The sequence below is a fragment of the Nerophis ophidion genome, linkage group LG06 (assembly GCF_033978795.1).
Source record: "Nerophis ophidion isolate RoL-2023_Sa linkage group LG06, RoL_Noph_v1.0, whole genome shotgun sequence".
In the NCBI taxonomy this organism is placed as follows: Eukaryota; Metazoa; Chordata; class Actinopteri; order Syngnathiformes; family Syngnathidae; genus Nerophis; species Nerophis ophidion.
In genome coordinates, this window is record NC_084616.1 from 60,581,790 (window position 1) to 60,605,703 (window position 23,914).

The 23,914-nt window shown below is 40.1% G+C and overlaps 1 protein-coding gene and 1 pseudogene across 1 annotated transcript in view; both read right to left on the bottom strand.

Annotated features, from left to right (window-relative positions):
• Positions 1–14,098: 14,098 nt before the first annotated feature.
• LOC133555300 (U1 spliceosomal RNA) lies at positions 14,099–14,247 on the bottom strand (annotated as a pseudogene).
• Positions 14,248–15,840: 1,593 nt separating this feature from the next.
• Positions 15,841–23,914, bottom strand: part of atp6ap1lb (ATPase H+ transporting accessory protein 1 like b) — a 62,157-nt gene continuing 54,083 nt past the window's right edge. The window contains exons 6-7 of the mRNA XM_061904458.1: positions 22,088–22,331; positions 15,841–17,770 (exon numbers count right to left, since the gene is read on the bottom strand). Of these exons, the coding sequence (XP_061760442.1) occupies positions 17,534–17,770; positions 22,088–22,331 (481 nt within the window). The 3' untranslated portion in view covers positions 15,841–17,533. The remainder of the gene's footprint in view (positions 17,771–22,087; positions 22,332–23,914) is intronic.

Below are 23,914 nucleotides of genomic sequence, written 5' to 3' on the forward strand. Positions count from 1 at the left end.
TAAATTCATATGTGCAGCTTTAGTCATTGTTAATTTAGGTTGCATATTAGAGTTACAGGATAAAAAAAGGGAGTTATTCGCTTTCATAAAAATGTTATCATAATGATATTATGATATGATAAATGGGTCCAAAAACTATTTGATTAAGTTGTTATTAAATACTCTTTGGTCCCATTTGCTTTTAACAAAATAAATCAAGTATTGTGAGTGTATATTACTTTTCTGTATTTGTATCTAAAGCAGCAATTGCTATCCTCCATGAAAACGTACTTTGTATGATCGCATTCATTTTGTCTTAAATTCCAGTTTAGAGAAGTATTTCATCTTGGATACAGTATATAATCCTCCATATTGGCAGAAACATTAATTAAATTCAATTTCATTCCAAGAAATTAAACAATGTTTTTGCATCTGACAAAACAACACCCACAAACGCTGGCTTACTCTAATAAAAAATGCTATGTTTGTTATAAATACAGTTAAAAAAAAGAAAATAAAAAAATGCTTGCTTCTGCTGGAGAGACCTGTGTCTTCTAGCTTGAGCGCCCCCACTTCTACCAGTGTGGCGAGTCAGAGTACTGCAGAGGCATTGAACTGCAAGTTGACAATATATTGCCCACTACCTTGAGGCAGAGGTACTTGCTGTCTCAAAACCTGCCTTTTCCACATGGCAACAAGCATGCGCCCCCTCGAACGCACGCCCAACACACACTGTGTGTACCTGTGGAGGCACCGCCTGTGCCTGCCTCACTTCTCATCTGCTGAGTTGTTTTGATCAGGAAACATGGAATTTCCGCGACTTTGACCGTGAAAATTATCAAAATATACAGGAACCACAACAAAATAACATAGAAAGCATAAACCAAAATAGAAATAATAAAACTTATTTTATTTTATTACCTCGTTTTGAAACATCTCATGGTTAAGCCACCTATTGTCAGGTGAGGCACTGCCTCACTTACCTCCCCTGACAGCACTTCACTGTGCCACTTCCTGTATAAGACAAAAAATATATTTTTTGATACGGTATCATTTAATTCTTGTATTCAAGGTTGTTGGTTCTTGGCATGGTCTGTGTAGTGTGAATAATGGAGGAGTTAATTTAGATACAAGTTCAAACGTACACTCGATCGACATCACAGCATTGAAATGGAATGTGTTTGTAACCCCAGGACCATTTATGTTCTTCAGTTGTGGGACAGAGCTTACCAGCCAGTCTTGCACCCGTGTTCATGTTACCGGATGGGTCACAGTTCCCATAATGACATTGGACACATGAATAATGTTTAGCAGGCTCAGCCTCACCTTGCTCTAGAAATACGTCCCTGGATTGTCCAGGATTGTCTTCCTTGAGCACAAAAAAAGTGGAATGTCAAGCAATGGATCAAAAAGAACTCATGACTACCACAAACATGGACAAGAAGGTTCGCTATTGACTTGCAGTAGTTTCCTTATTGTGAGGTATTTGTTTTTCAGATCCATCAGGAAAGGTCCAGCATTTGATCTCTGATCTTGGCAAGAGCAAGTGAGGGCTGTGGTTGCAAGTAAGTTATTTTCAAGGAGGGTCAATTAAAGATTTTGGGGCAAAATCAGTGATAAGGCATTGATATATAGATATCACCCAGGGCTCTCTTTTGTTCTGATGAATCGCTGCTTAATTCACAAGACTGTGATATGGATGTTAAAAAGCCTTTTGACATTTTAATTTGCATCTGCAGGTAATGGATCCACAGCGGTCAATTCATCAAAATCAGCTTGTGCGGTACAGGAGGTCATACTCAGACACACAAAAAAAATTGTGTTTATTTTCTGAATTTAATACTCTGTTTTCAAGGTGGATTGTATTTTACACATCAACGTCCTAATGGGCGGCGACGGGCGTGAAGTCAATTGGTCAAAATTTGTCAGACGTTATTTCGCCCTGTTGTCGTGGCAGATGAGAACATGCTGTTGCCGGCGGTCCAAAATCAAAATATATGTACTACAGACATAACTTAGGGCAGTAGTTCTCAACCTTTTTTCAGTGTTGTACCCCTTGTGAACATTTTTTTAATTCAAGTACCCCCTATTCAGAGCAAAAAAAGAGATAAAGAAGTAAACATGTCATCGATTTCTGATTTATTAAATTGTATAACAGTGCAGAATATTGCTCATTTGTAGTGGTCTTTTTTTAACTATTTGGGAAAAAAAGATATAAAAATAACAAAAAACTTGTTGAAAAATAAACAAGTGATTAAATTATAAATAAAGATGTCTACACATAGAAGTAATCATTAACTTAAAGTGCCCTCTTTGGGGATTGTAATAGAGATCCATCTGGATTCATGAACTTAACTCTAAACATTTATTCACAAAATAAGAAATCTTTAACATCAATATTTATGGAACATGTCCACAAAAAATCTGGCTGTCAACACTGAATATCACATTTTTGTATTTTTTTTTCACAGTTTATGAACTTACATTCATATTTAGTTAAAGTCTTATTCAATAAATATATTTATTAAGGATTTTTGAATTGTTGCTATTTTTTGAATATTTTTTGGAAATCTCAAATACCCCTTGGCATACCTTCAAGTACCCCTAGAGGTACGCGTACCCCTATTTGAGAACCACTGACCTAGGGGGCTAATGTTAACAGTGAACTGACACGGGGTCAGAAAAAGCAGGAATAGTGTTCATGGGAGTTTAATGAGAAGTGTGCGTGCTCTCTGACCAGAAGGGTTGTTAATGCTGTGTTGTTGCTTGGTACAAATACAAAAATAAAGTCGTCGTTTTACAAGGCAAAACTGTTATCTTTTCCACTCGTCAAGTCAGTGCACATCACAAACACCGCCCATGAGCATTGACGGACGGCATATCATGGAGACCGCAATGTCCATATAGACTGTGTTGGATGAGGAGCTATAGACTCCTTGCCGCAATCAATTACATCCAACACGTGTGAGACAAAAAGCTATGACCTAAGTCCTCTTGTCTGAAAGAGTTGACCTGATTGTGAATGCTCTTCTAAAAACATGAACACACTTGATCGCTGTGTCCGTCATGTAAAATAGTTGAATAATGTGACACCAAGTTGGCTTGCAAACAGAAGTGAGTCAGCAGGGACACTTGCTGCTTGACTTCAATGATAAAATGTCAGTTGAATTATAATGGATGTTCATATCATCCAAAAATATGTGAACAGCTTTCCCAGTATAGAGTTCAGCTGTGAATTACAACTTATTTACTTCCAAATAATGGAGGTATATGACTCGCTTTATAATCTAATATTACAGGGCATCAACATTAGTTACCTCACGTTTAACATTTCATATATGCATTAACATGAACACATGCGGTGTATCCCATCTAATCTTTTCCACTTTTGTCTCTGCTTTCATGAAAATGTAGACACTTTTACTGTAGCTTTAACATACCATAGCAGATCACTCAATTTTGTCTTGTCCAATTTTAATCAAAAGTAAAAGTCCCACAGCAGCAGAAAACTAAACATTGACACATCTAGAAATAGGTGAATATTCATGCAAAACAGCAATAGGATAGGATAGGATAGGTCTTTATTGTCATTGCACAAGTACAACAAAACTTTGTTTTCAGCGCAAACCTGTTAAAGATTAGACAAACAAACAGTGTACAGGGTTACAGAAATAGAACACTGATGGGTTGCCATAAAAGATGGGAAAAAGGTAAACGCTGGGGAAGGATGAGTAAAAAAATACAATCTAGACTGGGCTCCTAAGGGGGCCCGGTCTGGAGTGGGAAAAAACTCCATAGCAAAGCACATATACATATTACTACATACATCTCGAGATATCTAGCAACAGAGGGAAGGTAGTTCAAGGTCATGGTGGTAGGCCTTAGCTCTCAGGCGCTGACCATCCATTCATCACCCCTACGGGATTTGCGTCGAGGGCGTTAGGTTGGGGGGAGAGGGGGGTGTATGTGTGGCCTATATTTTGTGTGTGTGTGTGTGTGTGTGTGTGTGGGTCTCTGTTCCGCGGCCTTGATGTATTGTGCAGTCGCTAGTCCAAATTCAACAACAACAGGTGTGTGTCCATGAGAGACAAGAAGGGAGTTTGTTGTGTCCTTCAGGAGAGTCTCGAAGCCAGGGAAACAATCTAAGTTAGAAGGATTTGTATGCGAGTGAAAATAAAATTTGCTTTTCACTCTAAATTGTCTATGACTGGTCCTCAAACCTGCGGGGTAGACAGTCCGATGTGATCCACAGTTATTCCCGCATCCTCCAATGATTTGTGGCAGCTTTGGGGTACTTTGAAGACTGCCAGCAACTTCCAATTTCTCGACAAACGAGAGCAATGCTTACTCCAATCAGCAGATGTCCTGTTGTCATAATTCCGAATAGGTGGATATCTTCACATCCTCGACAGAAAAGGGTCGCTAGGCACGCGGCCCTCCTACTTCTCCCAAGAGTCCGTCGTGTGTCCAGCAACAACCGCTTCGTCACGACAGCAGGTTACCCCAAACCCAACATCTTGTTAATTTTGTTTAGGCCAGTTAAATAATTTCAATGTTTACATTTGGAGAGCAGTGCAAAAAGAGGCAACAAGAAAGTTAAGACAAGACAAAACAAAGAAGCAAGCAGGAGAGATAAGGGAGAGGAAAGGGGAACGTCCACCCTCGATGAGTGCCAGAGAGAAAATAGAGAGGCCGGCAGGAAAATAATAAGCGTAATAAGCAACATATTTACTAATGTGACGGTACTTATTTTGCATCAACAGGATATACCTAATATCTTTGAAAATTGAGGAATGAATGCTGTGACACCTGCAGAGGGCTATGTCTAACATCTTTTGACAGGTTTTCATTTGTGAAATGAAAACGTTTTTTCAGCAACAGTAATGCATACAAGAGGAAGTGAGCGAAAAGATAAGATATCAATAATTAAGACCTCCAGGCTTTGTTAAAAAGAACACAGATTATTAATTTGCCACAAAAAAGTCATCACAATGGGATGCATATTAGTGAACAGAATTGTGTTTCAAAGCAATTACACACCAGTCATCTCCTTCGCATTGAGATAAGATTGAGAATATTGAGATTATGAAAGAGAACTGAGGTGAAAAACTAATTTGAGTATTCTTTTTGCCTTGACAGTGACAGCCTCAACTTGGCGGCAGCTATAGTAGCTAGTGTTAGGAGAGTAAAATAATTAGTGTCCGGCGAGTCCATTCCAGCAGTATATGTATGTTATTGGACATCCCGTGGAGAGCACTGGGGAGAGGTAGTACCTTTGTCATATGGTAGCCGCACTCTACCCTGGTACATAAAGTACCTGTTAACAGTGGTATATCCCAATGTGGGAAATTTTCCGGGAAATAGGTAAAAATAATATAGTAATTTCCATCACAAATCGGCAATAAATCAATTGAAAAAAATACATAATTAAAAATACTATGTGTTACACTGGATTTGGAAGTGGGAGTTGCTGCCTATTCTACTTTAGTTAAAGATAATAGGTGTCCTATTTGTCAAGCTGTTTAGAAGTTTTACCAGAGATGTTTATTTCCGTTGCCATTCATGTCCAACCAACTCTCTCGCATTCTTAATTTCATTGATAAGTCGCCACAGTGTATGCAAGGTAGCAAAACAACAATGGACTGATAAGTAATGTAATGAAATAGGAAACAAAATAATGCTCCTCCTCCACATCGAGAGGAGCCAGTTGAGGTGGTTCGGGCATCTGGTCAGGATATCCACCTGAATGCCTCCCAAGGGAGGTGTTTAGGGCACGTCCAACCGGTAGAATTCCACAGGCAAGACCCAGGACACGTTGGGAAGACTTTGTCTCCAGGCTGGCCTGGGAACACCTCGGGATCCCCCGGGAAGAGCTAAACGAAGTGGCAGGGGAGAGGAAAGTCTGGGCTCCCCTGCTTAGGCTGCTTCCCCCGTGACCAGACCTCGGATAAGCGGAAGAAGATGGATGGATTGATGGATGAATGGATGGATGGATAACACAAAATCCACTCTAGAAAGACTTTTGAATTCCTTGAAGAGCTCGCAAATGCAAAAACTTTGCAAGTCACCACAACCCAGGATACAGTTCTTTCAGAAGACAGATACATATTGCTCGGATACATACCACCATCAGGTTATTTGTGATACAAGTGTACTAAAAGCACAGGAATTAAGAAATAAAGATGATCACGAAATTAAAAAAAGAAGTTAAAGCTGCAATTAGATCAAAAATGGAACGTCCGCAAGAGTTGATGAGATCACTGCAGAACTAATAAAAATGGGGGAGAAGCCACTATACTGACTACAGTAACATCTGTAATAATATCTGTAAAACAGGTGAATGGCCAATACCCAGGACTCAGTCCTTAATCAGTGTCCTCCCCAAGAAAGGAAATATCCAACGTTTGCAAGAACTACAGAACTATAAGCTTGATCAGCCATGCCAGCAAAGGGGTATTACGAGTCAGCCTGAACAGAATGAGAACCCAAGTTAAAGAAATGATTAAAGAAGAATTGGCAGGATTTCACAAAGGAAGGAGCACATGTTTTCCGTTCGGGCTCCAGTACTCTGGAATGCCCTCCCGGTAACAGTTCGAGATGCCACCTCAGTAGAAGCATTTAAGTCTCACCTTAAAACTCATTTGTATACTCTAGCCTTTAAATAGACTCCCTTTTTAGACCAGTTGATCTGCCGTTTCTTTTCTTTTTCTTCTATGTCCCACTCTCCCTTGTGGAGGGGGTCCGGTCCGATCCGGTGGCCATGTACTGCTTGCCTGTGTATCGGCTGGGGACATCTCTGCGCTGCTGATACGCCTCCGCTTGGGATGGTTTCCTGCTGGCTCCGCTGTGAACGGGACTCTCGCTGCTGTGTTGGATCCGCTTTGGACTGGACTCTCGCGACTGTGTTGAATCCATTATGGATTGAACTTTCACAGTATCATGTTGGACCCGCTCGACATCCATTGCTTTCCTCCTCTCCAAGGTTCTCATAGTCATCATTGTCACCAACGTCCCACTGGGTGTGAGTTTTCCTTGCCCTTATGTGGGCCTACCGAGGATGTCGTAGTGGTTTGTGCAGCCCTTTGAGACACTAGTGATTTAGGGCTATATAAGTAAACATTGATTGATTGATCCATTGAAAAGCTTCCATCCATCCATCCATTTTCTACCGCTTATTCCCTTTCGGGGTGGCAGGGGGCGCTGGCGCCTATCTCAGCTACAATCGCTTCATCTCCGGGAATTTTAAACAAGGAATCACAGTGTGTTTGTGTGGCTAAAGGCTAAAGCTTCCCAACTCCATCTTTCTACTTTGACTCCCCCATTATTAATTGAACAAATTGCAAAAGATTCAGCAACACAGATGTCCAAAATACTGTGTAATTATGCGGTTAAACCAGACAACTTTTAGCTGTTTGTGTGCGCAGCGCTCATATTTCCTAACAGTCCGTGACGTCACGCGTACACGTCATCATTCCGCGATCTTTTCAACAAGAAACTCCCGGGAAATTTAAAACTGCAATTTAGTAAACTAAAAAGGACGTATTCGCATGTGTTGCAATGTTAATATTTCATCATTGATATATAAACTATCAGACTGCGTGGTCGGTAGTAGTGGGTTTCAGTAGGCCTTTATTGTAGGCTTAGTTCTGCTCTCAAACACTAACTATAAATCCATCCATCCATCCATTTTCTACTGCTTATCCCTTTTAGGGTGGCAAGGGGAGTCTGGAGCTTATCTCATAGTAAAGAATAACTCCTATTGCATCAGAGAAGGTTCTCAAATAGATCAAATGTTAAAACAAACCTCAGCTCCATCTTGGTCAAATGAGTGTCGCAGGCCTGTTTCTTCATAATTGTTATGTGTCTCTCTTGTTGAAGTAGAAGTAATGTTAAACTGTGTTTGACAAAAATACTTCAAATGAAAAATTGCAAGCTTTATTAAAAAATAAAATTCGTTACTTTTGCGCTGTGTTACGTTGTTGCATTGTTGCGGAAGTTGTGACCGAAAGGTGTGGGGAAAGGCAAATGTATTTAATGTTCCATAATGCAAAAATAGAGTGCAGCAGAGAATACACAGAATTCACAGGGAAGCTGTGTAAGTAACGCAAAGTAAGCCCGAACGAACACTGCACAATGAAAGCATACCAACGAGAAAAAACACATTAAACCATGTTCCAGCAGCAAGAGGGAGCTGAAGCTGGCATATAAGCGTTCTTGATTAGCAATCAATAATGTGTGAGTCCACAGGAAACAGCGCTCAAAGGCAGGGAAGTAAAGTAACTGCAAGGCAAAACTCAAACCATGAAAGCTATACTAAAAGGTATGACCTGTGTGATAAGTCATCAAACTGATTACAGATGTTACAAGAGACTCACCTCTCCATGTCCGATACCTCAAAATTGCAATCACCACAATACCCACACACATACGTAGCAAGTTACATCTCCAAACAGAGAGGTATTCCTGTTCTTTTTAGTAGAAAGGTGGATTGTACACTCCATTACTGACATAGAGAGCCTTTTCATAATTGTTAATGTTGTTGACTGGATAAACTTTTGTATGACCAACATTCATGGTCGAAATTTTGACAACCCCTCATTTTTCAACACTTTTTTTTCTCTTCACTCTCCACTCACTAAAAATTATCCTTGACTTTAGGTTGGGATCTCATCTTAGTATTTAATATAGATCAGTCCAACATGACTGAGAGTCTCCGTGAGTCTGAGTTAGTGGGAATACTTAAGCAATATATGAACGATGGGCTTCACGGTGGGAGAGGGGTTAGTGCGTCTGCCTCACAATACGCAGGTCCTGCAGTCCTGGGTTCAAGCTCGGGATTTTTCTGTGTGGAGTTTGCATGTTTTCCCCGTGAATGCGTGCGTTCCCTCCGGGTACTCCGGCTTCCTCCCACTTCCAAAGACATGCACCTGGGGATAGGTTGATTGGCAACACTAAATTGGCCCTAGTGTGTGAATGTGAGTGTGAATGTTGTCTGTCTATCTGTGTTGGCCCTGCGATGAGGTGGCGACTTGTCTGGGGTGTACCCGCCTTCCGCCCGATTGTAGCTGAGATAGGCGCCAGCGCCCCCCGCGACCCAAAAAAAGGGAATAAGCGGTAGGAAATGGATGGATGGATGGATATATGAACGATTACGGCTTTGGGATGTCTGGCGTTCTTATCGCCCCAGAGTTACGGAAAACACTTATTTTTCCCCAGTTTGCAACTCATTCCCCTACATTTACAATTTTTGAACAAGTAGCTCAATTTTATCTGACATCTCAAATATTCACATCTAAGTTGGGTTCGTGGGGGCCCGGTTGCTTGTGTCGTGGGGCGGCCTTCCCATTGGGCTACGGGGAGTCTCTGGGCCCCTCGGGACAGGGTTTCCCGTCTTTCTGCCCACTTGTGGTGTGGTCTCTCGATGGCTTGGGGGATGGTTGTCTCCTGCTTTTCCCGTGTCTTGTCCTCTGTCGGGCGTAACTGTCTACGGCATGCCACTGGTCGGCTTGCCTGTGTTGGACCAGGGATACCACGCCTGCTGTTTTGGGTTGGGCTGTCTGGGTGGCTAGGGGACGTACTTTGACTCCTGAACACACTGTCAGACAAATAGACTGTACATACGCACTTACACACAATTTTTCATATATATATATATATATATATATATATATATATATATATATATATGTACCAGAGATGTTTTATCTTTTTGACTTGGGAGTCGACTTGGGCTAAAAAATATATATGTATATGTACGTGTGTGTACATGTACTATCATATTAATATCATTGATATACAGTATAATAATAGAATTGGATATTAAGAGTATGTGAATATTTGAGTCCTACCTTGTTTACTTCCGTGACGACCTTCTTAAAGTTTTGTAATCACTCACAAATATTAAGCAGCTAAAATGCGGCAAACATGGATTACTGTACAGAGAGTGTTTTACATGTTAACCATCGTGCACTCTAATTGATTTAAATGGGTGTAATTTTAACTTTTTTATAGTATTTGGACGTTTGTCATGATATCCACAATATTCAGTGAGCAGGTTGTGTTATTTGAGGCCATTCGTGTTGACCTTTATGTTGCATTTTTTTGTAACATTATCAGGGAAGGTTGTTTGGATTGTGTCATATAAGTAATTGTTGTGCAATTATTCTGAATTACTAAATTGATCTGATTTAGTCACATTGTCCACTAGATCGTAGCGTTAGAAGACTGCCTGATGTTTAAGATTAATTTGAAAACTCCCCACGGTGCGATGCTTTGTTGAACTCATGAGGCAAACTTACTCAGGACGCTGGCGGGCCGCACTTGGCCCACGGGCCATAGCCTGGACACCCCTGATATATACATACATACGTACATTCTTTCATACATACAGACGCTGAAACATGGTATTTATGCCCTTACATTGGTACATACATTTGCACGAATACAGTACATACATACACACTCACGGTACATACATGTACATCCACACGCACATTCACTGTACAAACACACATGTACACATACTGTACGTATAAAGGCACATATGCATACATAAACTCATGCATATAATCCTGTTTCATCAAACATATATTAACGTTGTCCGGCACACTGATACAGCTGAACTTATTTTTACTATAACAATCTATATGGTTAATATAGTCCGCTTGTCTTTCTTCCTATCCATTTATCTGTTTTCTTTTGTAATTCAAGTTATCATTACACATATAGTATTGTTGATAATCGAGGTAATTAATATTATTATTAATTCTCATTAGCGTTATTTCTATTGCTATTAATATTGTTTCATTTGTAGTGCAATAATGTTCATTGTCTTTTCTGTGTTATTACTATTTGCTTCACTAACTGGTTATTTGCTATCATGTTTCGTATCATATTTGTACATAACCTATTTGCTGAGGTTGTTCTGCTGTTGTTGTTGTTTTGGTTGTTGTTGTCTGACTGTGTTATCCCCCTTTTGTCCCTGAAATTTCCCCCTTTGTCTTCCTCTTTTTCTTCTTTCTATCCCTCTCCTGCTCTGATCCAAATGCGCCAAACAAAAAAATCAATCCATTTAATAAAGTCAAATACAAATAAGGCAGCAAGAAAAGTATCCCAGTTTTGTCTTTTGTAAAGTATATATGTACAGCAGATAAGGGCATCTACATAAACAGTTTGCTTTGCCTTGGACAGGACATGTTAAAAGAAAAAACATGAATAAAAAATGAATAAGTAAATAAATAAAAAAAACGTCATGACACTGAGACCACTTAGGAGGCACCTAACACACACTTATATAAAACTATTTGGTCATTAGTAATTATATTGTACGACCATTTGAAAAAAAAAAAAAAAAACATACTATTAAACAACTTGATTAGTTATGTAATTTGACTTGACTATGTTGTGTAATGTCCTTACTGACACCGGTATATCGATATTGTTAAATTAAGTTGTTTCTGCTTTTTCAGTTGCATCTAAAGCATAGTGGAGTCTGGTGGATGAGAAAGCTGTGTTACTTATCATACAACACTCGATAAAAATATAGCACATTACTTAAATTTGTGTTCCCATCTTTAATGAGCTGCATCTTTTCTATTTTCACACAAGGCCTATTTCTCTCAAATATCGTTCACACATCTTCCTAAATCTGTGTCAGTGAGCATTTTCCTAGCATCTATTCTATGTGCCTTATAATGCGGTGCGCCTTGTAAATGAACAAAGTTTAAAAATAGGCCAGTCATTGAAGGTGCGCCTTATAATCCAGTGCTCCTTATAGTGCGGAAAATACGGTAATCAAGGCTCCTGAACGACTATTGACTGATAAATGCTTTGTAGCATGTCAAGCAGTCCAGGAAGCATTGTATCAAGGTATGTATCATTTCGGTGAAGGGACGTCATCAGTAACGTTTGAAGCTGCCGAGTCAACCAAAAGGCTCAAGAATTAAAGCTATACATATTTAAATGGGACATTTGATGATTCAAATCCACATTTAAAACACTTCCTTTCTCGATAATAGGTATGGGATATGCTTTGGTGTAATATTTCCATCCCCCTATGGCTGAGAGCTTGACTTAAAGTCCAAATAACCGCGTCCAGCTCTCTAATACGTCATATTTTAGCAAGACTGTAAAATCCAGCGAAAATAAGTCATAGGTCTCCTTTAAATGACAGTGATACCAAATATGCTGAAAAGAATGTTTCAAACGAAAGTCCAGTTTGCTAAGGCAAATACTTTAGGGCCGCAATAACCAACAGGGAGTGCACAGACTCAGAAATATTGGTTATGTCTATTTCTAAAAGTTCACAAAAGCTTTTTAGTCTTATGAATATGATCACAAATGATTTGCCCAAAGTGTTTCATTCCATTTTACATTCAACATGTTCCTGCAAAAAGCCTTCACTTTGCTCTCATTATTTTTGCCTCTCTTGCTTTATACTTTTATCTGATTATTTCAGATGTGCAACTTTATCAGGCGTTTTATTCTAACTTTCTTACAAAGACTCTGTTTGCAAAAATATTTACATTCCGGTCTAAAGAACTGCACTATCTGAAACACCATGATCGATCATTGGAATGTTTCTTCTTCTCAGGCCCACATGAGGGGCTGCGATGCTGATAACAACTTGCTTTGCTTTGATAACATGCCTTAGAGGCAACAATGAGTGATTCTGAGCCTGTGATTGGTTTGACTGTGAGCTTCAATTAAAACTCGTCTCAGCGCATGCACATTACAAAACTCCATTGGGGCTAAAAAGTGATTGACAGAATAACAGCAGGGACTGTAAGTAAATATTACAGACATAATCAAAGCACAAAGAAGGTGAGATAAGGTTTTCTTTTGCCAATATTTCAGAAATGCTGATGAGTAAAAACCACTGATGTTCTTGAGAAGGTCGAACCCAACAAACCCTCCCCCGTGCCTTCTGGGATCCCAGTATGCAAAGCAGCTTATTGAGCGCCTCTCCATCCCAGACTGGCTGTAACAAAAACCAGGTACGGGGAACCCGACAGGCCTTTTCTCTCTGACTGGCAGCTTTACATATAAAACAGGCAAGACTATATGCCTGTGTTCAGGCCTCTTCCACAAAGTCCACAATCCGCAGCGTTTAATGCACCCTCACTCCATAGTTCAGCTTCAGTAAAGATTGACATCAAACACAACACAAGTTTGACGTTTAAAGGGGAAAAGCCGACAACTTTGGACCTCACAAAAATCTATATTGACTGTTGAAAGATGCCGGTGGACCTTATCTTTCTTAGAACTTCCATATTCAATTAGTAATAAAATATTGGGTGAGTTTTGTTTCACATCCAGCTAATAAGAATATTTTGTTGTCACTTGTGTCCTGCATACTAGTGGGTCAAAGTACTGTATGTTCTTACATTTATCCCAACACAATGCTCATAGAAAACCAAATACTGACATCTAGAGGATGTAATGAAATGTCACACTGTCCATAAGCAGACGATCAAAATAAGTATTTTTAAATGAGTACTGTAAATGGATTATCAAAATAAGTACCTTGTTGTTTAGTTTGAATCTTTTCAACAAAAGTAATCCCAATAGGTAAACTAACTGCTCTATTTTTATCCTTCCCACAAAGACCTATGCTGGACAAACTATGAAATAGCAGTGATCCACTTTTCCAGAACATGAAAATTAGTGCTTTAATGGATTTTTTAAAATGTTTCATATTTGTCTGGGTCTTTAAAAGCTCACATGACATACAATAGTATTTATATAATAATGGATTACATTTATATAGCGCTTTTTTTAGACACTAGACACTCATGACAACTTTGTCAGAACCTTTTCAAATTGGATGAATTTAATATAGCCTGTAAATGAGTGCACTTAAAAGGGTTGTATTATGATTTTTTCCCCTATATTTCAAACACAAAACATCATCAATCAATGATTATTTATATAGCCCTAAATCACTAGTGTCTCAAAGGGCTGCTGTCAAACCACAACACAAACAACAACGATATCCTCGGTAGAGCCCACATAAGGGCAAGGAAAACTCACACTCAGTGGTACGTCGGTGACAATGATGACTATGAGTAACCTTGGAGAGGACCGTATATGTGGACAACCCCCCCTCGAGGGGAGAAATTTTGAGAGCGCGAACGCAGTCCCCCACTACCACAAATTATGCAGTCGAGATTCCCACATTTGGGGTATTCGTAAGGGTCAGCACAGCCGGAGTGCAATTGCTGAGCTTCACCCTAAGTCAGGGGCCGGCAACCTTTACCACTCAAAGAGCCATTTCGACCCTTTTCACAAAATGAGGAAGACAATGGGAGCCGCAACTATTCTCTCCAATATCTGCTGGTGGTCACCCAGATGACAAGAATAAGGGCATGCTATGAAGCCATTGCCTTAAACACCTTCTACAACATGTACAAACTGCTTGCCAGTCCAGCAACATGTTGTGAGAGGCTTCCGGAGATGCACGCACACAACTGGAAGGAATACTGGGTGACACAGAGTACACTGACGGTTGTGATATAAACACCTTTAACACTCCTACTAATATGCGCCATGTTGTGAGAGGCTTCCGGAGATGCACGCACACAACTGGAAGGAATACTGGGTGACACAGAGTACACTGACGGTTGTGATATAAACAACTCTAACACTCCTACTAATATGCGCCACATTGTGAACCCACACAAAAGAAGATTGACAAACACATTTCGGGAGAAAATCCTCACAGTAACACAACATAAACGCAACACAACAAATACCCAGAATCCTTTGCATCCATCACACTTGCTGACTATCTTATACACCCCGCGAGCACCTAAACCAGGTAGGGGGGGGGGGGGGGGGGGGGGGGTTGGTGTGTCACCCTCTGTGTCACCCAGTATGCCTTGCAATCTCATACATGTGCCAATAGAAGCAGAGAAATGTATGTGGCCGTTCGGCACGCAATTAGCATTCCGTGAATGGCGAGCGCGATGACATTCAAGAGGACGCAAATAGCATTCCGTGAATGGCGGGCGCGATGACGTTCAAGAGGACGTTAAGAGTATTAGCATCACAGCACGCCCTCAATATTGTAGTCCGAGTGAAAATTGGAGAACGTTGACTCCGGGTGATGTCCGGGAGAGGCATTGAATTCCGGAATCTCCCCGCAACAATCTGGGGGTTCGGCGATTGTGCAGCTGAGCCGCATCAGAGTTGCCAAAGAGCCGTGGGTTGCCGCCCCCTGCCCTAAGTGAACCACCTTCTTGATCATGGTATCTCCCCTGCCAGGTAAGTATGTCTATATAACATGTTTTGCACATTTTGCATTGATGATGTTTTACTTCAAGCCGCTTTCTGACCATCTCTACAGAATACGTTGTATTGTGGGCAGTCTTTTATTCATGCCTTTTTCTCTGTCAGCCATGTTGTAGTTCTTAACGCTTCCATATCAATTCTTCTGACAGATATGAGTTAGAATCATACGCTACTTCGTATTAGAAAGGGGCAACAGTGGTGGATGCGTACAAGCCAGTCTGCCCTACAACAAAAGGATTGAGAAAAAGAAGGAACTTGTTGATTACAGCATCAGAGTACAATGGGGGACATCCGCAAAGCTCTTTGGGTAAAACTACCATATATGGAGATATTCGCTGACGTTACTAATTGGAAAAATGCCAGGAATTTGACAAATTCCGAATGGCTCATTTGGAAGAAGAATGAAAGAAGGCAAAACTGTTTCATGAATAAGTCCTCCATGCCTACATGGTTTGATTTAACATTTTCAGAACTTGTGAAGACCCCAAATACGTAGCAGGTACCAATAGGTAAAAAAGTTTGCATTAATAGATTCCCTTCAAGTATATCAGTAGTGTCCAGTCATTGATAAATGCAACAATCGTTTTTCTCTGAATATCATTTATTGTTCAATCTTCAATCAGTTGGTCCTTGGACAAACGACCTGCACACATTCCATAGTTTGTAGGATACACTAATGACCAAAGAACACGTTTGACACTGCTACAGATTAACAGAACTGCCATATTGAATGTTAAAATATCTACTTACTGTCATGCTGACTCTTTTTTGTTAATTCAGAGGTAATGACTTACTGTTGCTATTGTGGCTTCTGGCATAATAATGGCATTTATAAGTCATGTTTGCTGGACGGCATTCCATAGTATCATTCCTCTAAGGCAGGGAATTTGGATTTACACTTAGATGAGACTGGACTTGACTCTCAGGCCCCTGTTGTAAAACAAATAGACAAATGTTTGTAGAAAAACAAATCATATGCACTGATCCTCGTAGCACAATGTCTTGCTTGTAAATTTGCTTCTTAGTTGTGCACTATTTGATGTAAACAGCTATGATTGTACAGCGATCTATATGCATCTACAACTTGTACATCCTTTTGGTTATAAGGATTAGCATAGTCATCCTGTACCTAATAGCTTTTAATGAGTACATCGATATAAAAAGAAAACGAAAAAAATGACGCTTCTGTACATAAATGTGATTTGTACATAGCTGTAATGGTTAACTCTCTTCTTTCACATTGTCTCACTCTCACCATGTTTTATGGTAACACCGTTGAAGCTTTGGCATTCCACCCCGCTCGGTGGATGAAAAACCCATGGGCTCCATTGACCAAACCCTTGCCTCTCAGAGAGCCACCTCACCCCAAGAGTTTCACTCATGTGTCCCCCTAAGACGGGCCATCTTGTGCAGCATTGTTCCTCGTTTAGTCTTTGAAAGTCATCTTGTTAGTGCTTTTGCCACTAACCAATGTTGTGCTAGTTTGTAGAACTCTCCATTTCCTCGTCTGACTGGTCTATAAAAGGCCATTTCACAGTTGAATCCCAAGCAGCAGTCTTGTTAGTGTTTAGGATGAGAGAGACCGTAGGCTCTGAAGGACCAGTTACTCCAGCCATATGCTAGACCAGCGTTTCCCTATTTTCCTAACTCAACCCCCTTCTATTCGTGCCTCTGTTGATTATTATTTTAAACTGCACTTCATGTGAGTTGGTCTGATTATCAGGAAACACTGCACTAGCCCATATTGACCTGCTTTTTTATGGCATGCAGCTAATACGACTATTTCAGTGCTAAAACTGACTGTTTAAAGGATATATTACTTGCAGCTGTTAGAGAAAATATACTTTAGAGAAAGCTGGAAAGACGGTGAGCGACAGAAGCTTGACCAATGTACTAGGTACAATTATTCAGGAGCATCTGATGATAGCTGTATTAGCGACACATTGCCTGTGAAAGGTTGGTAGGCTGGCTGGGGTAAAGGTCGGCCGGTGGCCCTCAAGGCCCATGAACTGTCCTCAACTTTTGACAGTTGGAGCAAGAACTGTCAGCTTGGTGGAGGCTTGAGCATTCAGAGAACTTATTCAATACAAGATACAGGTAATGAGGAAAGAAGGAAAACGTATCCTGCATTTCCTTAAGTGATTTACACGGTTTTCATGTGAACAGGCATTTTGTTTAAGAAGTATTCTATGGAGGATACTTTTTCCTCTGCCTCCTCAGCAATGCTCTCCTCTGTCCCTCCTCCTGTACTTGTCCTTTTATCTCACAGGCTGTTCTTGTCCGGCAACTCAGCCTCTGGACTCCGGGGGAAGTAAACGGTGGCCTTGTGTTCCTCGTAGCGGTCGATGTGCTTGAGGTGAACCACCATATGTAGGGCATAGGCTAAGACCAGGAGAAGGATCAGAGAAGTCACCAAGCCCATGAGGATGGCCGGTGTCAGGAACGTGGCGCAGTCACTGGCTGATGCGAATTTGTCCGACTGTACGTTGAATGCTTGAATCTGAAAGACAAGGTAGAAACGTGAGACAAGGCTGAACTAGCAAGTTCAAATCGCTATTACTGTGCTTAGCACACACAGGTAGAGAGGACAGAGCAGATGGCTAAGCACACTGAGTACAGACAGACCAACAGATTTCCAAACATACGGTAAACAGACTGATGGCCAAACAGGCACATCACGAAAGGAAATGGCTGGCAACACACACATGCACACTGCTGAGAATTGGGAAGAAATGAGGAGCAGTTGGAGAGAAAACATGGATGTACTATTCACAATTAGACTGATTGCAAGGGTTGTCTGTGGTTTGTGAACACAGAAGGCACGCCACAGTTCAAAGATGAAAATAATATATTTTCCTTCCATGTCACCTATAAGATGCTCTGGATCGCCATCATAACATTTCTAACTAAATGTGAGAAATGAGTCAATTAGGGTGCATTCTTAAAATGATAAACATATATTGCCTGGAACTTAATTAGACAAAAATATAAAATAGGTAAAAGTACGTATTAGTTCAGCTAATTTTTCAGGTGGCGCATAATGACTTCAACCTAAGCTTTTTTTCTTGTCGTTCACACACACAATGGCACCTTGTGTTGTTTAACCTGATTTAAAATGCAAAGATATCAGGCAAGCTGTGTAATGTTGACATTAACTTTTTATAAAAGTGTATGTTTTCCTCAATTGTCCCTTCATGAATGTATGCACATACAGTAGGGCAGTGGTTCTCAAATGGGGGTACGCGTGCCCCTGGGGGTACTTGAAGGTATGCCAAGGGGTATGTGAGATTTTTTTTAAATATTCTAAAAATAGCAACAATTCAAAAATCCTTTATACATATATTTATTGAATAATACTTCAACAAAATATGAATGTAAGTTCATAAACTGTGAAAAAAAAATACAACAATGTAATATTCAGCGTTGACAGCTAGATTTTTTGTGTACATGTTCCATAAATGTTGATGTTAAAGATTTCTTTTTTTGTGGAGAAATGTATAGAATTAAGTTCATGAATCCAGATGGATCTCTATTACAATCCCCAAAGAGGGCACTTTAAGTTGATGAATATTTCTATGTGTAGAAATCTTTATTTATAATTGAATCACTTGTTTATTTTTCAACAAGTTTTTATTTATTAATACATCTTTTTTTCCAAATAGTTCAAGAAAGACCACTACAAATGAGCAATATTTTGCACTGTTATACAATTTAATAAATCAGAAACTGCAGAGATACGACCATATCTTACTTCTTTACCTTTTTTTCAATCAAAAATGCTTTGCTCTGATTAGGGGGTACTTGAATTAAAAAAATGTTGAAAAAAGGTTGAGAACCACTGCTCTAGGGGACGTGCCAGGCTGGCTGTATTCGTTTACCTGTCCAGTGGCAGTGCGTAAAAATAATTGGTCAGTATGACAAAAATAACAACATAATTTTGGCAGTGTATCCAGTCAAACACAAATGACAAGCTCATAGGTCAGAAAATGCACCAATTAGTCACAGCATGAGGTGGTGACTAGTCCAGGGTGTACCCCACCTTCCGCCCGGATGCAGCTGAGATAGGCTCCAGCGACCCCCCGCGACCCCAAAAAAGGGACAAGCGGTAAAAAATGGATGGATGGATAGTCACAGCATCAAGTAAGAACAGCTCCTATTTAAATGAAATATACAAGACTAAAAAATGCTATTGCACAGCATAATTAGCAGACTTACTTATGTATTTATGTAACCCACAAGTAAGTTCAACAAAAAAAACGTTGTCTCTATTTCGTTTCTTTCTGCCTGTGTGTGATCATTAAACACAGTGCAGGCACTCTTCAAATGGGGCTTTGAAGCGCACTGCGTAACTATGAGTTTTCGGACACCATGGCTGTTTTACAATTGACATACCCCACTTTGAGAACCTAAGCATTAAGATATGCATTTGTCAAACTGTCACTACAATAAAAATAATTGTTTGAATGCTCCAAAGAATTTACACATATGGTTTTCTACACCAAAATGCATCTATTTATTATTCAACTTCTTCTTCTCCAGATTTTGGCGCGCTCTACCTTCCACATTTTTCAACCCATTCAAAACATTGTAACTTTAAACTGTTCAGCCTATTCGGGAATCTCAGACTTTCCCTTGACTAATCCCAACATTTCTCAGATTTCCCAGAATTCCAGGATTTCCCTGAAATGTTTCCCTTTCAAAATGAACCGACCAATTTTCAAACCTCCAAACCATTCCACCTTCAACATATTCCACTCATCCTTGACATTCAAACGATCAATTGCAAGTTCCAAAAAATTCCAGGAATTCCCGTTTTGGCAAACCCTTTTTTGACTCTTTTTTTCTGTCGACTACTCCTTCCACATTTTTCAACCCACTTCAACCGTTTTACCGTCCAAACATTCCTCTTTAAAGGGGAACATTATCACCAGACCTATGTAAGCGTCAATATATACCTTGATGTTGCAGAAAAAAGACCATATATTTTTTTAACCGATTTCCGAACTCTAAAAGTCAAATCAGCTCTGTTATTTTCCGTTTTTTCGACTGATTTCCGGTACCTTGGAGACATCATGCCTCGTCGGTGTGTTGTCGGAGGGTGTAACAACACGAACAGAGACGGATTCAAGTTGCACCAGTGGTCTAAAGATGCGAAAGTCCCTTGTTTGTTCTGCACACTGTACCGACGACAGCTGTGCTACGACAGAGATGGCAAGAATGTGTGGATATCCTGCGACATTCAAAGCAGATGCATTTCCAACGATAAAATGAAAGAAATCACAAAGGTGATTTTTGTTGATGTTATTGACTTATGTGGAGTGTGCTAATCAGATATATTCAGTCACGGCATGACTGCAAGTTAATCGATGCTAACATGGTATTTAGGCTAGCTGTATGTACATATTGCATCATTATGCCTCATTTGTAGCTATATTTGCATTCAGACTTTCCCTCCACCCACATTTAATGCCAAACAAACACATACCAATCGTTGGTTAGAAGGCGATCGCCAAATTTGTCCGCGCTTCCTCCCGTGCCGTTGTCTGTCGTGATATGGCTCAAAAGCTTCTGTTTCTTCTTTCATTTTGTTTTCGGTACCTGCCTCCACACTCCAACCATCAGTTTCAATACATGCGTAATCTGTTAAATCGCTTACGGCGCTGAAATCCGAGTCTGAATCCGAGCCACTATGCTATACCTATCCGCCATGTTTGTTTCTGGTGGCTTCTCGCAGTGAGGTCACAGGACAATAGACAGGTGGATATAGCGATAATGTAAATCAGGCACTTTGAAGCCGTTTTTCGGGATATTGCGTGATGGGTAATATTATGAGAAAAACTTCTAAAAATAAAATAAGCCACTGAGAACTGATTTTTATTGGTTTTAACCCTTCAGAAATTGTAATAATGTTCCCCTTTAATCAGGATAAATTTTCAAAATGGAAAAATTTCATGGTTTTCCAAAAATTCCTTCATACCATTTCTCAAATACAAATGTTACTACTTCAACATTTTTGGACTGATTTGAAACTTTCCAACGCCAACCATTTCAACTGATTCAGACCATCCATCCATCAATCCATTTTCTACCGCTTATTCCCTTTCGTGGTCGCGGGGGGCGCTGGCGCCTATCTCAGCTACAATCGGGCGGAAGGCAGGGTACACCCTGGACAAGTCGCCACCTCATCGCAGGGCCAACACAGATAGACAGACAACATTCACACTCACATTCACACACTAGGGCCAATTTAGTTCAAGGTTTAATTTACCATTTTCAAAAAAATTCCTGCTTTTGCCGAAATCCCCAAATTTTTAGGAAATTTCCATTGAAATCAATGGGACATTCTTAAAAGTTCCACAACTCCCACATTTTTCATCTGATTCAAAAGGGTCCAACTTCAAAATATTAGCCAGTTTGGGACTTAAGTGCTCTACTTCGACAATTCTAAAAAAACAACAACAGGTTTTCAGGTCAACTTCAGCGTTGGAGCATTCACACCCAATACCTTCAGGAATTCCCTCATCTAGTAAATTAAATCCAGTTCTGCCTTTTTATAAAAGCTATTATTTTCGCATTAAAATAACATCGTGATGAGCACTCATACTGTAATGTGTGACCACCAACAATATGATGGGGTGTCGTCATTGATAGTTAAGCAATTCATTTTTCAAGCCAACACTTAAGGATTCATTTTCATGTAGGGATGACTATTGAAAATGTTTAGATGATAAGCAATTTTAGTGCAACAACCAACCATGTTCTCAGCTACCGTGTTCATCGTTGTTAATAATGTGTGCATTCCCTTTGGAGTGTGTACCTGGAAATCTGTGAAGGTAATGTGCCAGTTGGCAGACGTGTCAGTGTGTGAGCTGGGCACCAGCAGTGTGTCATATTTGTGCAGACTGCTGACGTGCTGGCAGTGGTAGGACGACGTAGCAGGAGCGTAGACCTCACTGGCATTGAACGTGGCCTCCTGGGTCCAGTTGTAGTGGATGTGCACGCTGTCGAGGGTGAACCAGTTTTGACCTGCTGCTTCGTAGAAGGTGTTCGACATCTGAAGCCTGGCGGAGGATTAACACAAAAAAATCTATAATAACATCTTATTTCATAAACAAAACTCAGTGGAAATAACACCCCTTTACTGTCACATGACATTTAGATGGTTTGGTTGATTCCAATGTTTAGTATCAAAATTGTGAGGCAACTGAGCTTTCATGTGGCATTTAAAGGGGAACATTATCACCAAACCTATGCAAGCGTCAATATATACCTTGATGTTGCAGAAAAAAAGACCATGTATTTTTTTAACCGATTTCCGAACTCTAAATGGGTGAATTTTGGCAAATTAAACGACTTTCTGTTTATCGGTCTTGTAGCGATGACATCAGAACGTGACGTCACCGAGGTAATACACCTGCCATTTTCATTGTCACATTACAAACACCAGGTCTCAGCTCTGTTATTTTCTGTTTTTTCGACTATTTTTTGGAACCTTGGAGACATCATGCCTCGTCGGTGTGTTGTCGGAGGGTGTAACAACACTAACAGGGAGGGATTCAAGTTGCATCACTGGCAAGAAATCTGCCGCCAGATCCCCATTGAATGTGCCAGAGTGTCTGCACATTTTACCGGCGGTGCTACGACAGACATGGCACAGAGATGTATTGATAACCTGCAGATGCATTTGCAACGATTAAGTCAACGAAATCACAAAGGTGAGTTTTGTTGATGTTGTTGACTTATGTGCTAATCAGACATATTTGGTCGCAGCATGACTGCCAGCTAATCGATGCTAACATGCTATTTATGCTAGCTGTATGTACATTTGAAACTAAATACCCACATTTAATGCAAAACAAACACTTACCAATCGACGGATTTAAGCTGCTCCAGTGTCACAAGATGCGAAAGTCCTGATCAATTGGTCCGCACATTTTCCCAGCGATGCTAATAAGGCAGCCATGCAATGGGCCACTTCATTAGGTACACCCATGCTATGGCCGAATAGCGTCAATAGCTATTCGCTCAATAGCTTCAGTTTCTTCTTCAATTTTGTTTTCGCTATCTGCCTCCACACTCCAACCATCTGTTTTAATATATGCGTAATCTGTTGAATCGCTTAAACCGCTGAAATCTGAGTCTGAATCCGAGCTAATGTCGCTTTATCTTGCTGTGGTATTTGCCATTGTTTGTTTGTATTGGCAGCACTGTATGACGTCACAGAGAAATGGACAGTCGCATCGCAATTAGCGAAAATCAAGCACTTTAAAGTTTTTTTAGGGATAGTCTGGGAGATGTAAAATTTTGAAAAAAACTTCAAAAAATAAAACAAGCCACTGGGAACTGATTTTTATTGTTTTTAACCCTTTTGAAATTGTGATAATGTTTCCCTTTAAAGACTTTATCATTCCTCAAAATACATTATATTATTTCACTAAAGGCCAGACAGCTATTGTACAGAGCATGGGTTCTGTCCGAGGTTCCTTCACAAAGAGAAGTTTTTCCTTGCCTCCGTCACCAAGTGCTTGCTCATGAGGGGTTCCATTGGTTGTCTGTAATGTATTGGGAGTGTAGTTCTAGACTTGCTCGACGTGTAAAGTCACTTGAGATAACTTCTATTTGCTCTATATACATTAAATAAAAT